The 18,322-nt window shown below is 40.1% G+C and overlaps 1 protein-coding gene across 1 annotated transcript; it reads left to right on the top strand.

The window, feature by feature from the left end:
• The first annotated feature begins 9,364 nt into the window (after positions 1-9,364).
• DHRS9 (dehydrogenase/reductase 9) lies at positions 9,365-17,032 on the top strand. Its single transcript, XM_042041135.1, has 5 exons — positions 9,365-9,630; positions 12,331-12,661; positions 14,259-14,517; positions 15,732-15,895; positions 16,733-17,032. Exons 1-5 carry the CDS (start codon positions 9,616-9,618, stop codon positions 16,981-16,983), a joined length of 1,020 nt encoding a protein of 339 aa, XP_041897069.1. The 5' UTR covers positions 9,365-9,615; the 3' UTR covers positions 16,984-17,032.
• The last annotated feature ends 1,290 nt before the right edge of the window (positions 17,033-18,322 follow it).

An 18,322-nucleotide genomic window follows, 5' to 3' on the forward strand; every position in this document is an offset into this window, starting at 1 on the left:
GCACAGCTTTGAGAGAACATCTCAGTGATAATTTAGTCTACCCCAGCACAGAGTCAGAGAAAAACAAAGTTACTTGAAGTGCAGGGAGTTACAGTTACCTTCATGGTAGTAGAAAGGCTGGAAGAAAACTTGTATGAAAAGCAGAACTCTGCTTTATTTCATTCCCCTCCGACAGCTTTTTCAGGAACTGTGGCCAAAGACAATGCAATGCCTTTGGTTTTTCAAGGTACTTGAGCAAAGTTTGCACTTGCACACAAAGCCACCCAGTATCTTCAGACAAGACTTGGCTTGACAAAGACGATACAATTTTAGCTTTACAGAAATTACTTCATTACTCTCACTTAAAGACATTGCTCATTTAAGCATTCAGAAAGTGTGCATAGAGCCTATTTCAAACTGCTAAGGAAGCAGATTAAGGCAGTGATGAATTGGAGCTGAGACCATAGGCTACCCCAACCCTTTTGAAGAGCTCTGCTCCCTTGTAAATCTCTGCTTTTCTCAAATCATCCTTACAAAAATCCTGGAGATTAATAAATTATGACCTGACTTTATGACATCAGCCATAAAAATGAATCTATGCTGAAAAATCATCCATCTGTGCAGAGCAAAGGGGAGAATATAAAGCCCACAGACTCACCTTCCCTTTTTTACAGCTGCTAGTGGAAAAACTAGCCAAATCCACTCCATCTCCTCAAGTACTCTTGTACTTTATTTCCTTTGGATGTTCTGGGAAGGGAAAACTCAGTTTTTTTGCTAGTCAGCCCTTCAGAAAATGAATAATTAGCTATTGAACTAAACCAACAGGGAGTGGGGACTTCAGTACATCAAGGAGACTGTGATTTATGCTGTTAAAAATGGGATTATGTCAATCTCATGAGATGCTTATGTATATTATTTCCTTCAACACAGCATAACTTTTACAAAAAAAATGTACTGTCCTATCCAAAGATCTTTAGCAAGTGTCCTTGTTTTTTACACTTAGGAGCAAGACTTTCTCTTTTGATAGCTGGATGTATAATTTTTACTGCAAGCAAAAATCTGTATATCGATAAGAAATCCATTTCCTCTTTTTTTTTTTTTCCTCCAATCAAGCTAGATTTCTTAATATTGAAATGGGGAATAGCAGACACTTTCCTTACAGTGAAATCAGGAAACTACCTAGGGGCATAAATGGAATGTTTCTGTGAAGGTGAGTTTATCTTGTTACGAAAAGTAAAAAGTCCAAGTTGTTTGCTGGGAGCAGAAACCTCCAGGTGAGAGGCTAGCTCAAATAAAAAAACAAATTTATTTCTTTTGCAGTCTAAATCATGATCAGAGACACTAAGTCATAATTTATTGGTCACAAAGATATACTATACTGAAACTAGAAAATACTGTCTGGAGTGGGTGCAGCAGAGAGTCCAGGAGGAAGGCAGCAGGGACTGACTGACCTCCAGTGACTAGCCTTTTTCTATAGTTAGCCTCTCCCCATCTGCTCTTGGAAATTACCAGAAGCAGGACATGCACGTACTTATCACATTGATCCTATCCAAGTCTGGCAAGCTGTAAGGATTTTTTCTCCATTCCAAATACTTGTGAAAACAAAAATAGCAGAGATAGCAACATTTCTAAAAAAACCCCAAACAAACAAAACAAAACAACACTATTAATTTTAAAAACAAACTAAAACTGTTATATCAAAATTAGGTAACTCAACATGTTAAAATAAAAAATTCTTTCAAAAAGACATCTTTCAGAGTGTCTGCCCCATGCTCCAGGCAACCAGCCCCACAGGCCACCTGACCTGTTCCTGTCAGAAGCTGGCATGTCCATGTGAGCCTGCCTCTCCCCTGTGCCTCAGCTTTCCCAATCACTCTTGAATGCCACCAGACAAATGCCTTTGGGGCTTCTCACAGAATGCCTCTTATCACTCTCCCTCCCGGAAACTACAGAAAAATATATTTTTTCTTGATGAGCCCTTTGGTTTTTTGTTTTTCTTTTATTTTGGGTTTGTGGCCCCTTTAAAAAGTGTAGGTAGATCTTTACATTGCAAAGTTGGACCACTGTGGACAGACTGGACCTGTCAGTCTCCCTGGCAGGCTGGAGATAGAAACAGACTACGAAAAGCACTCTAACTGAAAACCTTGTAATTACAGCACTTTTATTAATTTGATATAAAGTCCCACTCACTGATTAAAGTTCACAGAGATCAGTTTAAGTCCCATGTTTGCAGACATGTCTGTTGTCGTGGCAAAAACAGGCCTTTTCCTTCAGTCCAGCTAAATTGGCTTTTATTTTTGTTTATTGACCAGATTACAGATCAAGCCAAAACTCTGTTTTGTTTATATTGATTTATTAATAGACATTATAGCTCAAGTAGGGTGTGATGAAACACAGTTCTGCCTCCTTATCTAGAGGGACTATTCTCAAAGTGTCTCTGACCCTGGGCCCTTGGGTGGCTGCCACGGTCCTGCACAAGCTTTAGCAGAGGTGTAGTTCTCTGGAATGGCTGAAGTGCCAGGACATGTAGGTGTGGGCAGGTAGGAGTGGCAGGAAAACAGTACCTCTGTGCCAAGGAGGGTAGGTCTCTACACAGCCTCCAAAGAAAGCCTGGCCCTGGCTCTGATGAGCAACAGCCAAGGACTATCCAGACTGCAAGTCAGCTGCAGGCAAACGAAGGCTTCAGCAAAGGAATATGGCAACTCCAAGCAGGGTAAGGGATATTATAAAGAAAATGGTAATTTTAATAAGCTTTGCAAAAGAAGGAAAGCCAGCCTCTGTGCTGGGTCTGTTCTGCATGCATACGTATGCCAAGAGAAAAATTTCCTTGACATAAAGGTACTCTGAAATACTATACAGGGAAGGCAGTTACCTAATCACTTCTTCATACTTTCTTCACTACTGATGCTGCAAAGGAAGTTAAGCAATAAAAACTAGCATCTCTCAACTGCAACTTTTGCAACATGCTGGGTAACTTCCCGCCAGCACAAGAAGCTGCATTTCACCAGCACATGTATTTACATAAAGCACAGTGAGCAGCCATACAGCTTGCAGTAAAAATGGAGGTATGTTGAACCTCCCATGTCAGAGCAGAATGTAGATGTACAAGCAGAAAATAAAAGCAGTGATCCTGTTCCTATTATTATGCTTTAAAACTGTCAAGTGATTGCAATTTCCTTTTAAATTAAGCTTAGCCAGACAAGAATTTGACCATAGTAAGTGCAACTTCATTGCATCTTGCCCTCCAAGAGATAGATTGTCCGTAAGTAATCTCTAAAAAGTTCTGTACTCCCTTAAATCTATTTAGAATTACTTTTTTTACTTGATTGCATTAGGCATCTCCTGGTTTCCCACCAAGAGCACTCATGGAGAAGTATAACTGAACTTTTTTCTCTAAGCATAACTTCATCCATCATCAATAATTACATATAAACTCACTATTAAGTCAATTGGAATATAATGCCAGATATGCAGGCTCTTCCCAAACATATTTTGAAGTACTGATGTTTTCACACAGCCTGAGCTTTGGCAGGTGAGGTGCTCCAACCTGCATCCTCCTTCCTGTGCTCAGAGACCGCAGGCAAACTCCCACAGCCTACTGGTGCAAATTTATTGCTTCGGAGGCAAAGAGGCAGTACTTGCTCCCTTCTTTCCTGAGAGTTTGGCACTGACAACCAAAGGTTTTAATAAAATAAAGCATTTTTCTGGGTATCATTACTTCAGTATCCACAGTAATGAGAAAGGTTCTGGGTCCTGCTTGCTTTGCCTGACATTATGTTGCCTGTTGGCTTCAGTCTCACTCTTATATCACCAATTCTCATTTCTGCTCAAGAAAGGGAAAAAAAAGATAGGAGAGTTTTCCTCAAAATACCATGCCACATTCACAGCTTATTTTACTTGACATTTGACAAGCGTGTGTTTGTTACCTTTCATGGAAGAAGATCTCTCTAGAGGGGTGTTTTATACATCTAGTTAGTGGTAGATAAATATTTGGGAATATGCTGAAAAAGTCAGGGTTATCAATACATCATTGTCAGAACAGAAATCCAGTTCCTGGAATCTTTGTTAGGACTGTTTGCACTCACATGCTTATCTGGGTTATGGCACAAGTGCTCAGCATCTCCCATGCTGTGTTACCCAGTTTGGGAATAAAATAAATTCCACTTAGTAAGTGTGGTTTTGTTTTAAAATTTGAATACATGTAATAAATCACTTCTAAGTTATCACTCAATCTATCAAAAGCAAAAATTGCATATGCCTGCTGCTGAACAAATCCGAATGTAACTGTTTTGGAATACTGCTTACGAACCATCTGAAAAATAGAAAAATCCCGTATGTCTGACCCAACAAGTTGTGCAAGACAAGATGCTGCTGCTGTTCCCAGCGCTAACTGATTTCAGTAGGAGCAGTGGTGCAGTAGAGCTTGCAAAGGCCTAAGATCCAACTGGGTGGATTTTACTAAATTTGAATCTTAAATCCAGTCTATTATGATGTGCCATAATAGCATTTATACTTATTGCTAAATTCCAATCTCCATTTGACCTTTCACCTCTTCATAAGATTGCTTATAACTTGACAAATTGCTTTTATTTGAACTGTGCTTGCTTTCAGGCCAAAAGTGGGTTTTTTTCCTCTCAAAAAACTGTGAGTAAAGTCAGACCAGCAGAAGTATTCATTCACTGAACTCTAAGAGCTGATACAAGCTGGTTTACATTTTTTTTCATTTCCCCCTTCCCCCCAGTTTCCGAGGGCTCAGAAATGTTTTTCAAATCAATTCAGTAGTTTTTCTCCTACCTTCACTTCATTGCTTACACATTTTCTATCACCCAGTATAGTTGCTCTTTGCTGTACCTGGTCTTCCTCTACTGTCCTTTCTTCCACAAAAAGCCAACACCATCCCCAGCCCAAAATGCTGTAGCAGGGTGAAGACTATGCAAAGGGCGATGGAAAGCATGGTAATAAAACCTGGACACTGAGAATAAAGCTGAATACTAGGGACATTTTAAAGCAATTCCTTCACATCACTGCCTTCTTGGTTCCACACTGACTTTCTGTGAAGTCTCTCCCAGGTCAGTTAATCTAACACATTAGGTTAAAATTTGCTTCCTCACTTGCCTCTCAGTTTCCCTGCAGGTCTCTGGGGACTTGTCAGTAGTGCCGGGATTATGGGGCCATCAGTGCTTGCAGACTGGATGGATACTGAGCATTTAGAGAACCAACTGAAGTTAATAAGACTCACAAACGTTACAATAAAAATGCTTCCCTTCCCCCCCCCAAAAAAAATAATTTCAAAGGGAAGGATAGTAAATGTATGCAGTGTTCTAAGTCACCTAGCACTTAGTAGTGGAGGCTAATTTCCTTCAAAAGGATTTAATGACAGCTTAAGGTATAACACTCACTATGAGAAAAGACCACTCTTTTTCTTTCCTAAGGCTCATGTACTAACTAAAAATTGGTACATGCAGAATAACAGCTGATTTATAATCCTGGCACTTGGCATAAATTTGGAAAATATTATCCACTTTAGACTAATTCTTTTTCTGCCACTTTGAAATGGGACAAAGCTTGTTGGTCACACCAGCTTTCCTCAAATATTATTGCAGTGTAATTGGTACTCTTACAGACTCACAGTTAACCCATCTTAGTGTGCACAGAGGCCTTATTGCAGAGGAAGCTCTACTCAAGGGAACTGAGATGTCTTCACAACATGAAAAGTGCACCTAGAAATTTCTCACACATACAGAAAAAGATACATACCATGACTTATTGCATGATAGTAACCTCTGTCTAAGCTTTCTTCTGTGAAGTGTTTTCTCTTAATTATCACAATTGTTAAAAAGATCTAGAAAACACAGCAAATCAATTCTGGGGACTACCATGGTGGCTTCTTGTAGCACAGGCAAGGAGCAATTTGTGTGCCTAAAAATCTATAGTGCCATTTTAGATACCAGGACACTTACACAGGACTGATGGATACCAGATGGGGCCAGAAGAGGTCTACCCACCCACCTAACACCAGCCAGAGGTCTTCCCTAAAGAAGGGATTTCCTGAGATACGTAAATTGGCTCTACATACTTGCATTTTGTCAGCCAGCCAGGCTTTCAGACAAGTCAGATAACTAATGATCTACTGCACTGAGAACTAGGATCTGAAATACACAGTCAGCAGTGTACATGCACATTCTCAATCTGGGAAACAGGTTAGATAGCTCACCCTTCTTTTATTTATAGATAACAAGCTGAAAGTTCACAACCATGAATAAACCTTGGAGTATTTGTGTGTTGAGTGCCATATAAAGACAGAAATAAAAGTGTTAGCACAGCAAAAAATCCAACAGTATAAATCATAATAATGTCTAAAGCAATTAAATAATTGGGCTACCTTTTCAGAAGAGATATGAAAGCTTTTGGAGCAAAGGTTGCTGCATTCAACCCAGACTGTTCCGAACAGCATTAAGTAATCCAGCAAAGATTATGAAAGAGAAACAAGTTATTTGGAGCAAGTTTCTCCCTGATATTAAAATACAATATGGAAAGGAGTATTTTCAAAAACGTGAGGCAATTTCCAGACATTTTTGTCAAAAGAAGCAATACATTTCTCACTGAGAAAGCCTTGCAAAGTAGCATTATATCTCCTCATCATTCTGACTTTTTGGAAATACTGTGATATGAAAAGCTAATCTTAAATGCACCTGCACTACAATATGACTATCCACACATATTTGGTTTAGGAAGATTTATTCAAATCTCCATTAAATATTAATTATTCATGTCGGCATGTAGTTTCTGAGTGAACTCCCAAACAGAAAAATTTCTATCTGCCGATAGTAATCAATGTGCTCAATGTGGTTTTTCTGTCATTACTGTTTGTTTATTTATTTAGAAATCAAGTCCCTTTCCTCTGCTAGCCTCAGTGATGAAGCAGCCATTCAGGACCTGTCTAATAGACAGGTGCCAAGCCTGTCGGAACAGGGGCTGTTTGTCTTTTGATCCTTAGAGTTTCTTGTTTCACATAGAGGCTTTTTAAAAGCTAAAATCTTTTATCTTTTCTCCACCAAGATTATTCAATCAAGAGGATTGATTAGGGAAACAAAGAAACTGTGAAGTGAAATGACACCACCTACTCTGATCTTTATCTTTAGAAATTAAAGTTTGTCTGGCTTAATTCAGTCCCTGTCAGACCACAAGTATACCATCAGCTGCTGTGAGACACTATCACTACAAATGTTAACATTTTTAAGAAAATACAAACAGGATTTGAGACAGGGTACACTAGCACACACATTATTTAAATTAGAAATGCAGGAAAAAATACCAGTTGCCTTTTGTATGGAGGACCAGATACTGCTGACATTTGCTCTCCTGGGACCAGATGCCTCATCTTCTCAATGCCAGCAAGAGAAGCCAGTGACTTCTGAAAAGAAGCAAACCATGGTGTGCTCTGCTCTGAGTAGCAAAATATGACCTGCTCACAAGGCTGTGTGAGGCAGGTGAAAACATATTTAGACATATGTTTTTAAGGACTAGAAGGGACTACTCATGGGGGGAGACCCATAACATCCACAAGGTCAGAACGTCCTGGGGGATTGCATCCCTAGAACCTGGATTTGGTTTGCTTGTTAGAGTCAGCACAATGTGCGCTTCAACACCTTTGCCTGTCCAGCAGGAATAACTCTAGCTTCTTGCTTTTCCCTGGAGAATCAAATTTCCTTTCCCAATGTTATGGTTCAAGTGCGGCCATTTTTCCTTTCTAGGAGTCAAGGATTTCATTACAAAATATACTTAAGGGATCAATAGGAAATCAGACAGACCTGATCAAGGTCTGCTCTCTGCAAAGGAAAGCCTGTCTCACGCCAAGCTACCAGAAAACTATGTATAGAGCTCACATTTTGCTTATGTGATTTCTTTTCCAGTAAGCTCCCTCACTGTGTTCTGAGAGAGTTGGAGGATCCTCTGTGAAAGAGGGAACTTATTGGGAAAATTCCCCATTTAATGTTTTCTGAGATGCTAAGCAGGTTCTATTCAGCTTTCTGAAATTACTTTCTGCAGTTCAAAAGCAAGTTCAAAAGCAGTTTGCTGAGAAAAAAAAAAAAAAAACAATGGTAGAGAAGGAGAAACTTGTTTTATGTTTTCCTCTCCTACATTTGCATGGCAAAGGATTGCTACCCACAATAGCAGGACCCCTGACCTGACACTGATTGAGCAATGTTTCCCTGCAACAGGCTTTGCATGCTGGTGGAGTGCTGTTCTGTGGTCATTTCAACCACACTGTAGAGGCTATCATTAGAATTAGGCCAGGCAGGGCTACACAGGTGCTTCTGCCAGGCTTGTCCTGGAGCGGAAATCTTTGCCAGCCACCTGTTGAAACCCCACGTCTCCAGCAAGCTGCACGCACCTCCTGGCTGCCCCAAGAGTGCTGAAAGTACAGTAACAACCAATACTGCAGCTTGTGGCACTCATGAGTGGCAAAAGAAGCAAGAATGCACAGGCCCAAGCCAAAGGGAGCATGGAGAGAAACTGGTTGGGAAGAGCTGCCCACCATGCAGAGGATGAACTAACAACTCTACTGCTCTTGTCAGGGACCAGCCAGACCAGGTGTCACCAGCCAGTCTGGGAAAGGCTGCCATTGCCATCATCCACTCAACTGTGTGGGCAAGATCATTTCCAGCTCCATCCTACCACTCTACTTGTTTTCCCCAGTTTTAATTTCCTACTCATTCAGTTTCATATCAATTTTAACAAAAAAGCTTATTCATTCATTTTGCTGTTGAGAACAGTCTTTGCCCAAGCCTCCTTGCTTACTGCAGCACCTGGCACTGCACAGCACTGTGAGTGAAGAGATATGAAGAATGGGGAAAAGAAATTCTGCTGCCATGTTTATGCAGTAGTACTCAAAGCTGGATCAGAAGTGTCCACCAGACTTTGGGCCAAAGACTGAGCAAACAAGCCACCCACCAATCATATGTTAGCATCTGTGCCCATTTAAACTGTAGAGATTCCATTTGTACGGTTTGTAGTATTTGAGCTTTTATTTGAGAAACGTTGAAATTGTTTTGTTCCTAGTATCAAAAAACTGCCCCTGGACTAGTTAAAATAACCTCATCCCTGAAAGTTTTCATACATTAAGAGGTATCTTAAAAGATTAAGTCACATCAACAATAACTCGCTCACATGCTAGAGAAAAGAGGGAGGTATGAAGCAAGCTCTATTAAATCAGCAGAAAGACTCCTGCTGGTTTCAAGACAAAGCACAGATCAGTAGATTACTTCTCCTTAATGAGTCCTGACAGCCCCCCAGGCTCTTTAAATCACTATATATAGCCAGCAATGCTTAAACAACATAGGTAGGCGAGGCAGGCATAGAGCATAGTCAGAAGATTAATACCAAGTACCTTCCTAAAATAGACAGATCAGAGCACGAATCATTAGCAATAGCAGGGAGAGGGGCCCTGCTGATGTGCATCAATCAGGAAAGTACCATCAGACACAGAATTTACAAGATTTTTTTTTTTTTAACCAAAATGTGAGTCTTGGTGCACAAGTTTATGAGCAAATTTGGCTGTTTCTATGTTCTGACACTGGAAACAACTGGTGAAGGCAACTCATGAGCACCTGAAGGTACAGACTGAGCTTACAGATGTCTCTCCAGAATGTGAGTAGAACTCGTATCTATTGTTATAGTGAGCAGTACCTATTATATGCATTTGCAGGATATCTAAGAGAGCTAAGCATTTGTTTTGTAGTGCACAGACAAGAGAACATGCAGTCCCTTCCCTTCTAGAGTAATTTTAACAATTGTTGCTTATCTTAGCACCTACAGGGTCTGAATAAAATGCTAACTCAGAAATGCTCTTCCCAACATGTAGAATCTTTCCTTACTTCAATTTTCAATTACTTGGTCAGTGACCTAAGATTTTAAAGGATTTTGTTTCCCTGGGGCTTTTACGATGCTGTAGTAAAAATATGAAGTGCAAGACATACAAAGAAGATACAATCATGCTGAAAATGTACTGCACCAGGCTACATTCATCTCTCTACAAAATGCTGCGTAGGAGAGTTTGGAGGGATGTTTCTTTTCAGATGACATATTAATAAAGATCTTAAGTTATCTGTTGACCACCAAACCAAATTATCACATTGATATATTTACACAGCATACAAAAAAGCATTCCTTTTCCATGAAACAAAAGTGCAAAGCTCTGCACATGCAGGAATAGCTAAGAGTGAGAGAGCTGATGTTCTGTGCCTGCCTATTTGTTCAATTAACTGAAAGCTAGGGGGCTTGTAGCTATGGCAGGGTGACTTTGGAGAGATGTTGGATGATCTTTCAGTGCACTGCCTGATATATCTAAACCTTCCACTGAGTGCTACATGAGTGCTCATTCTGAAGAGCCAAAGTGCCTAAATTTCCCATTGGCAGTTCTTCCTCAGCATACCTGGCAGGTCAATCTACCCATTGCAGAGCACTGACTTCTGGGGTTTTGCACTGCCTGCACAGTTGTGAGTGAAGGAATCCAAAGCACACACAGACCCCAGACTTCACCCCAGCCTGAAATTCTTTGGCATAAGCAAACTTGCTGTGGGAGTAAATCAGTAACATCCTCCTTCAATATGGGGTCTATGTGCTTCCTTTAGCGCAGAGAAGCAGAGGGATGCTATACTTTGCAGTCATCTAAGGATCCTAGAGGGCTATCAATGCAGTCATGCTGCTTTTCTCTAAAATCAGTTGCTTTTATAATGGCACTTGTCTAGGCATGAGAAGCCAAGCTCTATCACACGAGTTCTCAATTTGCCAGGCAAATATAAAAGTTTTGATGGAAAGTAGAATTTGCCTTAAGCTATTTACTGGCTACATTATTAATCCAAATTCAATATTTAGGAAGATATATCAATACTCTTGAAATATCATGCTGATATTTCCTCTGGAAACACACTGTTTGCCACTCCATGCAGCTATTTCAAAATCAATATGATCATTGAAGCTAGGTGGCTTTTTTTGGCTTTTGTAGAACTTCACAATTATCAAGCGAGGTATTTTGGATAACATTGTACATTCAGAGAATCAGGGATTTTCTTGAAAGAAAACTACCTGTGACTGTTTCTCTTGGTCCCGACCCCAGGCTCCTTCCAGCAGTAATGACATCATCTAGCAGAATACGTAGTGGCAGAAAGCTCCAGCAGGGCAAAACCTACTGTGATGTTCAGGTCACTGTGTTACCAGAGAAGGTGCACTAGTACATGGGAAGAATTAGGCAGTTAGGAATTACAGACTTAGTAACACTGGCCTGGGTCTGACAGGGAAAAGAAGAGCAGTGGAGGCTTCACAGACAGTGCTGCCCTCTCAGCTGTATCCCCTAGAGCCTTCTGTCTGACAGAACTTCTGTGCCAATTATTGCTACATAAACACAGTGGCTAATACTAACCAGAGCAATCCCAGGTGTTTTTCTTACAGAAGTCGGGTTGTAAAAACCAAAATACAAATAGAAAACTAGTAATCAATTATCAAGAATTTAGATGCAAGAACTGTATTCTACGTTTATCAAAACATCTTGTAATAAGCAAACAGTAGCCTCCCCAACAGAGTTAGGAAACCTTGAGTTTCCTCGGTGGTTTTTGGTTTTTTTAAATGTTTTTGAGGGCAACATCTCCATGCATTTCCACATTTCTTTATACAAACACACTTCCTATATAGTGTGTTCTGCTGTGCTGTGTTTTTCTGCTAAACAGGCAACAAGTAACAGAAGACTCAGGTACTGCCCCAAAGTCTACCTTGTCTAAGGGGCAGAGAGCAAATCACTCACTGTCACGCAACATGAGTGACGTAACAAATTAATCATCAGATCCACCGCTACAGCTTGCACTTCTCTGGGGTTGTTCTTGGGGTCACTCTGCTTCCATGTTAAAGATTAGAAAAGCAGCCTGGGTAGAATCATACAAGTGGTCAAAGAGAATCATCCTTTTTCCCAGGGGAATTTCTTTCTCCAGTATCAACACAAATAATGACCAACATCCACAAAAAAGAACTTTCAGAACTGATGAGGTCATTCCTTTCAGTCTGAAATGTCCTTAAAGGACAGGGCTGACTAGAAAGTTTGATCAGTAAAGCTTGAAAACAGTAACAATCTATTGAAAAGTAAGATAGGGAAGGTTTTGTCAAGGCACATATTATTCATGGATCCCAATCGCATTGTGCCAAAGCTCCTATTCCTGCTCTCCCCTAACATACAGTGGTCTGGAAGGACTGCAACCAGAAACAAAGCCCCTTACAGGAGTTGTGTCTCAGGAATTTGGAGGGTTGGCTGAGCACATTTGTTTCATTGCACTTCTACATCATTAACTTACTTGCTTGTAGCTCTCACTTTCAGACTTACTGCACATAGCAATTTTGGCTTCCATACTTCCTCTTATCATTTACTGGCTCATCAGAGACAGATACAGAGCAAGAAACCTGAATGGAAAGCATGTCTTCATAACAGGCTGTGACACTGGACTTGGAAACTCACTGGCTAAATGGCTTGACAAAAAGGGATTTTGTGTCATTGCTGCATGTACCACAGAAAAAGGAAGCCAACAGCTACAGTCCTGCTCTTCACTCTCACTGAAGACAGTGAATCTGAACTTAGCAGACTCCAACAGCATTGCCAGGGCTGTGGAGTTTGTGACTGAACAGACAGCTGGCAAGGGTAAGTGACAAGGCAGCTTCTCAGAAAGATGATTCAATTTAACCAAATTTGGTCTAGCTAAAAGTTCCATTGCCTCTCCACTTACTGCAGAGGCATTTTCAATGTTACTGATGAAACATTCACTCTTCAGTTCTGTCATTTCTCAGTTCAAAGATATTCTCTCCAGCAATGCTTTCCATTACTTTCACCAATGGGTGAAAGGTGCCTAAAACTCCACTTGCTCACTCTGTTAAAAACCAGATCATTCCCAGGTGTTTTTTTTAAACTCTTTTTGGTGTAGTTGAAGAATGTCAGTGGAAGGAAGGTACTAACTGGTACCAGAAAATTCTCTTGACAAATTCAGCCCACTCAATTAAAAATAGTTAATTCAGGGCCTCTGCAGCCCTCCTCTAGTAAACAGAAGATTATATTTTTGCATGCCTGAATAAGTCTGACATTTGCATTGTACGCAACAATTGCACTGACTGTAACAGTTAAACACCTGCAATTTCAGCCAGTTTTCTTGAAGTTGTTGCATAGGTAGCTCTCACTACCCACTGTCATACCCCTCTGAGCACTCCTGTAAAAAAGAGGCTACCCTTGGATACCTATGAGACTTCAGTGATGGGCTTGGCAAAGAGTGCTAAAAAGATCTGCATGGTAAATGTATTTCAACTGTGGCAATACACGTGTATCAGCACTGATAGCTCAGACTAAAGGCTACCAAAGGGCATCACAGCACTGTAACTACCAGTTGTAAAACACAGTTATACCAAATATCCAACAGGCTTATTAATTAATTCGGTACCTAAAACAGTAAAACATGTATCTTCTACCAGTAGGACTTTCTCCTCAAAGCTTGTAAAAGCCTTTGGCCTCATCATGAGTATTCCAGATCATTCTTCCAGACCATCATGAGTATTCCAGACTAATGCAGAGATTGAGATCAAGTTTAAAAAAATTATTATCACTTACCTCCTGCAGCAGGCTCTTGCTCCCAGCTTGTAGAAGGCCACACATTCTCAGCCAGGATAACCACTAGTAATGCTTTCACCTCAGTGTGTGAGACTCTTTATGGAGGCTGAGTGCTGGACTTTCAGCCTCTCCCCTCAGGCACAGGCTGTCCTCAGCAAACTGTTGGAAACGTCACTATTTATCTAAAGTTCCTCAAGTAAATTATAAAGGTAGTAAAGTGGTATTATCAATACACAGGACTAGGCTAGTATCTTTAGAAGCATTGACTAATGCCACACATTTGGTTTAGACCTTTAGACCCAAAACCAGAAAAATCAGTCTTTCCGCTTCTATGCAGACTATCTGATTTTCACGAGAATACAAGTGCATATTAGGAGCCTACATACTTGAGCAGATCTGAATAATAAAGCCCAGCATGGTGGCCCACATCTCCAAACAAAATAGTTTTCCATTAATACTTTACCCACGCTCTTCAGCAAATTATACCAGGTGTACAATGTAGATCATCCAAACAAATACCAGATAACTGTATTCATCTCCTTGAAGTTTTTGCAGACTGTGTCCTTGGTTCCCAATGCACACATGAAACTCCAGGATAAGATATTGCCATATACTGAAATAAATGGTTTTGCAATCCTCCTAGGGCTTTTTGGCTTGGTGAGCAATGCTGAAGGAACAGCACCTGTAGGACCCACCGACTGGCTGAGGATTGAAGACTTCCGTTCAGTCCTGGATGTTAGCCTGCTGGGATTGATTGAAATCACACTCAAGCTTCTGCCACTTCTGAAAAAAGCTGAGGGAAGAGTCATCAATCTAATTAATGCCAAAGGCCTCATGGCTTTTGTAGGGGGTGGCTACAGTCTGTCCAAATGGGGCATGGAAGCTTTTTCTGACACCTTACGGTGAGTAGCCAGAAATACATGCATGAATCCAAGAACAGATTCCAGACGTGCTGAGGAAGGGTGACGGTATGTTTGCCCATCTTGATTCCTCTCTGGAAATCTTGCCTAAAGGGGAAAAGGAAAATAAGAGGACTGGTCACTTTTTTTAGGATTTCAGTCTCCAGTACTATGGACAGACCCAGCAAGGACCTGCACTTTGAAAATTTTCATATCCTAGACAAGTTGTTAGTGCGCAGATTTCAGGCATGTGAAATTGCATACATGAAAGCAAATCAACAATATCGCCTGGCCAGACATCCAGTTTCTTGGGCAAGTTGTACTTGCCTGAATATTTTGCTCTAATTCTCCACAACAATCTGAGCTGGGTAATTCCAGACAGCAACCACATTACCAGAGGTACTTGTAACTTCAGAAAATAAAGCTGAGCACCCTTTGCTGAAACCAGTTGTACTGTACTGCTTCTAGAAAGCTAAGGCCCAGCCCAGTGAGTCAAGTCTTCACAAGTCAGAATGGCTAGGAAAGCTGGTTTTAAACAGTTATGAGTACTTATTTAAAGAAAGCCTATACCCCAAAGAAATAGAAATTAATGGCTAACGTACATGTGGTCCATTCCTTTGCACACTGTAGAAAATACCTGCCTGAGTCTCTTGAGCTGTCCAGCAAAACAAAGATGCCATTTTTACCCCAAAGGAGTTGTACTCAACTCGAAAGTACATAGAGTACATACACCAAGAAGAAACACACTAACCTTTACTGCATTAACATTTAATCATTTAACCATAGGATAAAGAAAAAAGTTCTAATCCAAATGAAATTTTTTTTTCACTTTTACTTTTTCTCAGACACTTTAATGATCTGCTCTTGCTGTGAACTAAAATGATGCAACAGTATATGAAATAGTCAGAAGTTTTATTATGATAATGCATGACTAAGATGCACCTGGCTGTTGCATCCTTTTCATGAGTCCAACATAAACCACACAAAGAGCTGTGAATCTACTTGACACTGCTTTTTTTTCCTCAGTTGTCTGCTCTGCTTTTACACTACACATACACTGCTATGAAGCTAATTTGAACATCTCAAAATAATTCTGATATATGAAGATAAGAATTTAAGTCTCAAATATTTGTGTGACAGATTTTCAACTTACTTATGATTCATAGTTATGCCATTACTGGATGGTCAAGGAGATTATTGGGTTTTTTGTCTTCTAGGATAGAGATGCAGCATTTTGGAGTGAAAGTAAGCACTGTTGAGCATGGTTTCTTTAAGGCAGAAGTAGTTAATTCAGATATCATTGAGAAATACGTCTTCAAACTTTGGAACAGACTGACTCCTGAGATCAGGGACTCCTATGGAGAAAAATACTTAGTTGAATGTAAGTAGAAAATGACTGTATGAAAGCTCATGGGGGATATTATCAGCATATATAAATACTTGAATTGAGGCTGTAAAGACAACAGAGCCTAGCTGGTTTTAGTGTTGTCCAGGGATAGGATTCAAGGCAATGGGTACACACTGAAGCGCAGGATGTTCCTGCTGAACACTTCAGTGTGAGGGTGAGTGAGGACTGGCACAGGTTGCCCAGGGTGGTTGTGGAATCCCCATCTTTGGGGATATTCAAAAGCCATCTGGATATGTCCTGGGCAACCTGGTCTAGGTGACCCAGCTTAAGTAGTGGGACTTGGTGCCAGAGGTCCCTTTCAACCTCAACCTATCTGTGATTCTGTGAACATTTACTGGACATCATTAATGCTCATTAAGGACCCATCACTGACTGTTCTTAACTACGTGTCTGTTAGATGATGCCTGAGCTATTAGCTCACACATGAGATTGGTGAGATATGAGGTCATGCTACCTTTCTTAGCCCCTCAATACTTAGAGGTACAATACCCAGTGGGAATGAGCTGCTATGACCATATGCTACATTTATGGCTTAGTGATATCTGAAAAGTTAGTGCAGTATGACACAACCTATGCTGTACAGAATATCTGGCTCACAACATGGGCTGGGGAGGTTTTTGCTTATTGGGCTTGTATTCTGGGTGTGTTGCAGTCTTTATGGTCTCTGCTTTGCTGTAGCTATACTGCTCTCAGCATTTGAGACAGTAGTTTAAAGCAAGCCTGAAGCTGCAGCCAAACCTTTGGATATAAAGAACACTCTCACAGAGATGTTGCATATAAATGCTTTCAGGTTTATTTTTTTGTTTACAGATATAAAAGCCCAAAGATCATCAGTGGAAAGACTGTGTGACTATGATATTTCTAATGTCATAAAATGTATGGAACATGCCCTGATAGCAAAGTACCCCAGGACACGATACAGAGCTGGATGGGATGCAAAGTTCTTCTGGCTGTTTCTCTCCTATGCCCCAAGCTGTTTGTCTGACATGCTGTTGCATATTACATTTCCAGTTCCAGCAGACAGCAGGAGATCAGCTCATGGAGTTCTAATTAATGTCTAGTATTGAAACAGTATCAGCTCTGCTGAAATAAATATTTATCCTATCAAAACTAGATGTCCTCTTCTTTACCAGTTACTAAACTGTTTAAATTCTTTTCAGAAGACACCTTCTCCATCCCTCACCCCACCGTACCTGAAATTCTGAGTTCGCAGGTAGGCTTGTAAATCCAGCATGTTTTTGAAGGCTGCTGCTCAGAAATGATACCTCTATAGGATCTGTATTCATAAAATATTCAGCTAAAAAGCTAGTTAATACTATTCACACAAGACATGAATTCAAATAATAAAAGTCCAACTATTGCAGCATATTCCAGAAATTACAATCATAGTATCTGACCACTTGATTATTCAACTCAGCAGAAAAAAAAAACCACAAGCAATTTTACAGATATGCAATTCTAGGGAAAATCAAAACTCCACTGTACTATGCAAACAGAGTATTGAAATGCACATTTTAACTTTCTTTCTAATATTAGTATAGTTTATGGGGAAAATACTAAAACCAATATGCATTTACATTTCTTTCATCCTCAGTGTGTTTTGCAAGTTAAAAGGATTATTATTTCACTTATCAGAGGGAGTAGGTCATTAGTGTATGCTATAGTAAATTCTTCCAGTTGTACAGAGTGTGTTCAGAATGGTAAAACATTACTTGAGGTTACTGTGCCTCTTGTACACTATTTCTATCTCCTAGGCTGTTGGCGAGAGGCTCACAAACTGGTGTTCCGAGAGATATTAAAATTGAAGGGGTAAAGGTTTTATTTGCTAAAGTACTATGCTGGTGATTAATCATTAATGTTCAATTCAATTAAGCTTAAAAAGATACCATGTGCAGGTCAGAACTCCAAACGTAAGAAGTTTCACCACTGTATGTGAGAGGGCGTGTGCGTGTTTGTAATGTGCGAAAAAAGGACAGAATGTAAACAGTATTAGTAACCTTTAAGTATTTAGTTGAAGTTCTATTCTCTAGTAAATGGCTTCAAGAATAAATTTATTTTACTACATTTCACAGCAAATACCTGCAGAGAGAGAAATCTTTCTATCTGGCCTGACAGCTCTAAAGAGAATGTACATGAAAAACTTAATGGTATAATTTCTCAGCCCTATAGTTACAGATTACAGACAGTCGCTAAGATCTCTAAAAATCAGCTTTCTTTGAAATAGAATGAGTCCAAAATTTAAGAATCCAAGCAGGGACTGTCCTGATAAGGAAAAAAGAATACAAGTGAAAAATGAAGTTAGGAGTATAATCTAAAACCTATGTTGTATAAAGTACCAAAACCTAAATTTTACATACTCAGAAGGGTACACTGTGCTACTGAGAGGAGAAGTCCCAGTTG

The sequence above is a fragment of the Corvus kubaryi genome, unplaced genomic scaffold (assembly GCF_017639235.1).
Source record: "Corvus kubaryi isolate FWS band 111438036 unplaced genomic scaffold, C.kubaryi_AGA036_p1.0 37396, whole genome shotgun sequence".
Classification (NCBI taxonomy): Eukaryota; Metazoa; Chordata; class Aves; order Passeriformes; family Corvidae; genus Corvus; species Corvus kubaryi.

Bases quoted from the DNA above. Each gene is read 5' to 3' on its own strand.
- DHRS9 (XM_042041135.1), top strand. The intron at 12,662-14,258 runs GTAAGTGACAAG...CAATCCTCCTAG, and splicing joins TGAACAGACAGCTGGCAAGG to GGCTTTTTGGCTTGGTGAGC. The intron at 15,896-16,732 runs GTAAGTAGAAAA...TTTTGTTTACAG, and splicing joins AGAAAAATACTTAGTTGAAT to ATATAAAAGCCCAAAGATCA.